The sequence below is a fragment of the Vespa velutina genome, chromosome 10, assembly GCF_912470025.1.
Source record: "Vespa velutina chromosome 10, iVesVel2.1, whole genome shotgun sequence".
Taxonomy (NCBI): Eukaryota; Metazoa; Arthropoda; class Insecta; order Hymenoptera; family Vespidae; genus Vespa; species Vespa velutina.
In genome coordinates this window covers 2,542,680-2,549,536 of record NC_062197.1, presented here as the reverse complement: position 1 = coordinate 2,549,536, position 6,857 = coordinate 2,542,680, and the positions used below count along the sequence as shown (strand labels likewise).

Below are 6,857 nucleotides of genomic sequence, written 5' to 3'. Positions count from 1 at the left end.
AGAGAGAGAGAGAGAGAGACACATACACGGTAAAAATAACGCATACACGTATACACCATTTTCTATTTAATAGGCAAATAGTAGAGAATAAAATCTACGTTATTTTATTTCAATTTATATTTCTATTATTTTTCTTCTATTATTTTATATCCATTCTGATACTTCATTTTACGATCGTATGTAGAAAACAAACGTTCGACGTTATTTCATTATCTCTATCTTTCTTTATCGAATATTTAACAGCTAAAACGTGAAAAGACTTTTCGTCGAATTATTTCTTCCTACATCATTTAAATACACACACACACACACACACACACATATATATATATATAAACAAGAAAAAAAATGTAGAAATGAAAAAAAAAATGAAGAAAAAAGAAAGAAAAAGAAAAAAAAAATAGAAACTTGATCGTCCATCCTCCATCCTCCTTTATTTCCTTCAGATCCAATTTTTTTGTTTTTGTTTTTTTCTATCCAATAGACAACAGAGACACGACAATTTTTATTGCCAGATATCTCAGATAGATCGGCGTTAGAGGAGAAAAATCATTGTAAGGGTTATGTGCAAAGTGGCTACGCATACCAACTGGTTGGACACCCCCGCAAAAGGGGGAGTTGCATTTTTTCGTGTTAACGCCCAAGAGATTTACCGACCGGACTGCCACAAACATACTTAAGGTTATTGTGGTGTTCAAGAGACTGCACGGGCTGTGTGGCATCTTCAAAACTAAACGTCGCGTCGCACTGTCGACGGACGGACGGACACGCGAGATTCTCAGGAATGGTTCTCGCGTGAATCATCATCACAACTCCAAGAGGAGTACTCCGTACACATTATCGTTAAATCCTCTTTAAACGATTAAATATATATCCAATTCGTTCCTATCGAATTATCCTTCCTCATCCCTTTCTATCCCATCATCCTCCCCTTCCTTCTCGCGATATTTAACAAGTATGACATTCGCACGTCGTATCGTACAAATTAATTATACGATTATGATTTCAATTTCTTAAAAAAAAAAAAAAAAAAAACCAAAGAAAGAAAGAAAAAAAAAAGAAGAAAGAACTACCTCCAATGTAATCGTAAGATTTTTATCGTCTTTAGATGGAAATAATGCCATGCTTCGCTTGACCTTGAGGCGTGGAAATCGTTTGCAAAAGAAAAAAGATAAAAAAAAAAACGAACAAAAAGGAAAGAAAAAAAGAAAAGAAAAAAGAAAAAAAGAAGAAGAAGAAGAAGGAAGAAGAATAGACGGAGATAATAAATTGCTTTCCTTTTTTCGATCCTTCTTTCCCTTTTTATTTATTTATTTATTTTTTATATATATATATATTTTTTTTTTTTGGGGAGGGGGGGATTCGAACGAAAGAGTCATATCTAAATATAATCATAATAAATTAAGCGACATTCTTGAAATTAATCGTTTTTACGTTTTTACTCACGAGCTTTCAACCTTCGACATGAGTATGTTCCTTTATTTGTTCCTTTTTTTTCTTTTTAAGAATTTCTCCCTCTCTCTTTCTCTCTTTCTTCATTTCACACTTCCTTCCTTTTGCCTTATTTCTTTGTCGTGTTCTTTTCTCTTATTTTGATTTCGAACAAGAAGCCACGACTCGTAAGCAACGGTAATATCGTTCAATTAACGCGGAAGAGAGTATCTCCTTTGGTCTAATTAAAACTGGCTCGTGTCCGATGCAAATTAAGTCGGAAAATATCGTTAAAGATGTCAAACTTGGTGTGTGTGTGTGTGTGTGTGTGCGTGTGTGTATATACCTTCGTGTTATTATCTCGTTTTCTTTTTCCCCCTTTTTTTTTTTTTTTCGTCCCAACCGAGCCACCCCTCTCCCGCCCCCGCTTTTTATTTTCACATGTACTTACATACATGCACGCTTGTGCATTTAGTATGTATCTGAATTTAACCGAACGAGACTCCTTAGTTCTTCTTAATGAAGACATCGTGATACAGCGAGAATAAATCGATTATCTCTCTCTCTCTCTCTCTCTCTCTCTCTCTCTCTCTCTCTCTCTCCTTTTTCTTTTCTTTTCTTTTTTTTTTATTTTTTTTTTTTCATTAACTTTTGACGTACGACTTTTCTCGTTGCACCTTCGAGAACGAATAAATCATTTTTAATGTCACTTTTCGAAGTTGATTGATGATAAAAAGAAAAACGAAAAAAGAAAAATAACAAAGGAAGATTAAAAATAAAAAAAAGGTAAGGAAAAGTATTCTTTATCTTTTTCGTTTTTTTTTTTTTTTTTTTTTTTTTTTTTTTTTTTTTTTTTTTTAAGAATTTCTCTCTCTATCTATCTATCTCTCTATCTATCTATCTATCTTATTTTTCCTTTCTTTCTTTTCTTAAATCGATCGTTCGCGTTGAATGAACGTCCCTTGAAGTTACATTATTAGACCGATTTCGCCCACGCAAACGTAACACGTTTGCTGGGAATGTATAATACATTATATCATACGCGTTCGTTCCAAAAACACCATAAGATAGTAACCTTCCGTTTCCTTACGTATCCAAGGATACGTAAGATTGTATCGATTTGGACGAGGAGACAGAGTTCAAAAAAAAAAAGAAAAAAAAGAAAAAAGAATAACAATAAAAAAGGAAAGAAGAAAAAAAAGACAGAACAGTTCGATCGACGTTACGATCGAAGAAAATATTAGGAAGAAGTCAAAAAAAAAAAAAAAAAAAAAAAAAAAAAAAAAAAAAAAAACAAAAGAAAAAAAAAGAAAATCCATCGGAACGAAACGAAATTTTTTTTGATCGAACGAACATGAAAACTTGTTTCTTTTTTTTTCCCCCCCTCTGAAAAGTTGCATAATAATCCCAGAAATTTTTTTGCGAGAAATTAATGAAAAAGAAAAAAAAAAAAAAAGAAAGGAAACAAAAAGAGATAAAGAATGTCATTGACCAACTTAAATAGCAAAAAAAAAAGTTTCTCTTATTGAATCTAGAAAAAAAAAAAAAAAAAAAAAAAAACATTTGTCCACATTTGTTCGTAAAATTTAATAATAGTTAACCAGGGTAATCCAATCTATAATAAGCGTGCTTAAAGAGTACGCCTTTTTTTTTTTTTTTCGTAAGTATCATCACTTTTTCTCCATCATGTTCGCTAGGAATACCATGAAACGATTAAATGTGTATATAAAGAGCGTGCGTACGCATTTTACGTATGTGTTTCTTCCCTCAGTAATTACGTTCATCAAAGATGTGGAAAACGAGCGTAAGCGAGAAATTAACGTCGGTCGTGCGTGACTTACAACATGTGTACACATTTGTCTCTTTAGCCCGCATGCGATCGTCGTCCCTCCACGTTGATCTCCTCGTACGATAGTATTTAACATATCTACAAATCCGTAAAGTAAATATTTTTCATTGACTTATTTATTTATTTTTCGTTCGATCTTTCTTTTTTCTTTCTTCTCTTTTTTTCTTTTTTTTTTCTTTCTTTCTTTCTTTCTTTGATCCATAATTAGACGACGACAATATGTCTTGATGACATTGATTCGTTCGTCAAAAAAATTCAAAAATCAATGCTCGCTCATAATTATACTATAATCTATTCCTATAGATCTCTTAAATAAATTATTATAATTGTTATTAATTTTTGAAAGTTTCCCTTTGTCAAATATCGACGATATTACATTTGACGATTAAATGACAATCGATAATTTTATTATTTAACGTTAACGAATAATAATATGACAGAGTGTCGAAACGTTAACAATCATATCACAATGATATTTCTTTCGATTAATTATTAATTAATAAATATAACGTTGTAAAAATATATAAACATCTGAATAAATCTTTAAGAGAAAATAAAAATCTTATTCAATGATATATTGATTAAATATCGATAATAAAATAATTATTTGATATTATTAAGTAATGTAATAAAAGTAATAATGTCTTGAATTCATTCATAAATTCTCGATATACAGAATAATATCTAATACAGTTAATTAATGAAAAAGTGCATGCAGTACGTACTGACATTAATTTAATTACGTTCATCAATAATGTATATGTATATGTGTAATAAATGTATATGTATGTTAAGAAAAACGAGAAAATTATTATACACCATTATTGAGTATCAATGTAAAGAAAGAAAAAAGAAAAAAAAGAAAAAAAAAAAAAAGAAAGAAAGAAAGAGAAGGAACAAAAAGGTACAGATATACATAAAAAAAAAAAAAAAAAAAAAAAAAAAAAAAAATTATAAACGGCGCAACGAATGCAACTGCATTTTGTTGTATTTTTTCCTCTTTATTTTTTTCTCTTTTTTTTTCTTTCTTTTTTTTTTTTTTTTTTTTTTTTTTTCGTTCGGTCTTTTTCCTTTTTGACAAATCACGGAAGCGAAATAATTCGAAACGAGTTCGAGCTCAATTCTTCCTGAAAACGAGATAATTCCATCTCGAACGCGATTTATCCCCCGCGGATCGCTTTCCCGTGATAATTCCACGGTTGCATAAGTTAAAGACGCCAAAGTGTAATTCTCCGATGTGAAGCGACGTAAGTTAACGTTCTTCGCTTGCATAACGAAAGTAGCGCGCTCGTCGACTTTGCATCGTCTCTCTCTTTCTCATTCTCATTCTCACTCTCTCACTCTCTCTCTCACTCTCTCTCTATCTCTCTCTCTCTCTCTCTCTCTTTCTTTCTACTTTTACGTGTATCCGTATACATATATATATAGACACATATATAAGTGTGAAGTAGTATGGGCCAGTACGAGAACGTCTATTGAAGTCTATGAAACTACAACGAATAAGAGATAACGTTGGTATCCTTGACTCGAGCGCTTGCTTGCACCACTCTAAATATGGAAAATATTTATTCATGAAATGATCGTTCTGGATCAACGATCCAGAAATCGAAATATATATTATTGATAGTTCGACAAAATTATGGAAAAATTTAACGATATATTAATAAATGAATATTATTATGCGCGATATGCTTGATAATATACGAAAATATATATATATATATATATATATATATATATATTTATATATATATATAGAATATATGGAATGACGTTATAAAGAAAATAATTAAAAAAAAAAGAGAAAATAATAGAAATTATTTATAAATATAAAAATCAAAAAGGTGATCGAAATCTTTCTCCCACTTTTCCTTTCTCTTTCTCTCCCACCCTTCCTTCCTCCCACCCTCTCTCTCTCTCTCTCTCTCTCTCTCTCTCTCTCTTTCTCTTTCTATCTTACTCTCTTCTATTTTCACACGACATACTTTTTAACGAGTCCATCATTAAAATCGTTTGATCGTAAGGTCAACATAGTTACAGACGAAAGAATTCAATTATTCGATCGTTAACCGATCAATTTAATCGTCGAAACAAAATCAAGATCTTAAACACTCCCTCTCTCTCTCTCTCTCTCTCTCTCTCTCTCTCTCTCATTTTCTCTCTCTTTATCAACGAATACGGTACCGCAAATGTTTACAATGGCGAACGAACTGTCACTCGCGCCCTTGTCCGGATTAGAAAGTAAACCGTATCTAGAATTTCCACGCGTTTGCCCGCGACCACGTTTATATTACATTTAAAATTGTCAGATAGATTAAAATTCGTTTTTTTACATTAAATATGTTACCAAATAAGGAGATAAAGAGAGAGAGAGAGAGAGAGAGAGAGAGAGAGAGAGAAAGAGAGGGAAAGAGACGAGACGAAACGAGAAAGAATAATAAAATGAATTGGAGAGAGAAAAAAAAAAAGAAAGAAAAAAACAAGATTTAAGACTTACCAGTAGGAAAAGTACAGTGCCGCTGAGAGTAGCTTCAAAGGATATTCCGTACGCCATTTCTCGCGATCCTGGAGGAGGAAAGTCCTGCCTCTACCAGAAGACCGCCATCGTCATCATCGTTTCTCCAAAACTAACCAGCCGATTGTTGTTAAATCGTCGATTATTTACTTTTCTATTTTATCTTTCGGCTTCTTTCGATTTTTTTTATTTTTGTTTCTTTCTTTATCCCGATTAATTGTGTCACTTCTTATACAACCACAAAAACCGAACTGATACTATCTCTTTCTCTCTCTCTCTCTCTCTCTCTCTCTCTCTCTTCTATATGTATCCTCGAAAAATCCAATATTCCCTTTCTCTATCAATCTATGTGTCTATCTATCTGTCTATCTATCTATCTATCTATCTATCTATATATATATATATATATATATATCTATATATCCATCTATCTGTCCGCTCTTCTTATTTCCCCCTTACACCCGTTCAGACAGAAAAATTCACACAAGAAGATCGAAAAAGATCGGAGTTGGAGGGTTGGAAAGGTCGCCGGTCGCCGGAGGATAGACAAGGATAGAGATTGAGATCGATCGTGAGTTAGAAAAGGAGGACTAGAGAGTGAGACAGACACAGGCAGGACGAAGGTTTATTCTTTTTCTTCCTCCTTCTTTTCTTCTTTTTCTTCTTTTTCTTTTTTCTTCTTTTGATGACGATCGAGGTAACACTTTGATTCTCTCTCTCTCTCTCTCTCTCTCTCTCTTACTCTTTATCTCTCTATCTATCTATCTATCTATCTATCTATCTATCTCTCTCGTTCGTTCGAAAATATGACGAGATAGTCGTCACGGTCCTAACCGTAGCACAGGGCTCGAGCAACTGACAGCGGGTAAGAGTCGCGGCATACGGCGCCACGCCGCTCTCACAGCTGATTCGTTCCCTCCCCCCACCCCTTCTTCTACCTTCTTAGAGATTCTCGTGTTAGTCTACTACCTCCCACCCTCTCACTCTCTCCCTTCCTCTCTCCTCCTTGTCTATATCTTTACGTCTTGTGTCTTTCTCTCTATCTCTGTCCCTATCTCTCTC

The 6,857-nt window shown here is 33.0% G+C and overlaps 1 protein-coding gene across 1 annotated transcript in view; it reads right to left on the bottom strand.

Annotated features, from left to right (window-relative positions):
* Positions 1-6,639, bottom strand: part of LOC124952284 (rho GTPase-activating protein gacZ-like) — a 36,070-nt gene extending 29,431 nt beyond the window's left edge. The window contains exon 1 of the mRNA XM_047501888.1: positions 5,778-6,639. Coding sequence (XP_047357844.1) covers positions 5,778-5,834 — 57 coding nt within the window. The 5' untranslated portion in view covers positions 5,835-6,639. The remainder of the gene's footprint in view (positions 1-5,777) is intronic.
* Positions 6,640-6,857: the final 218 nt, after the last annotated feature.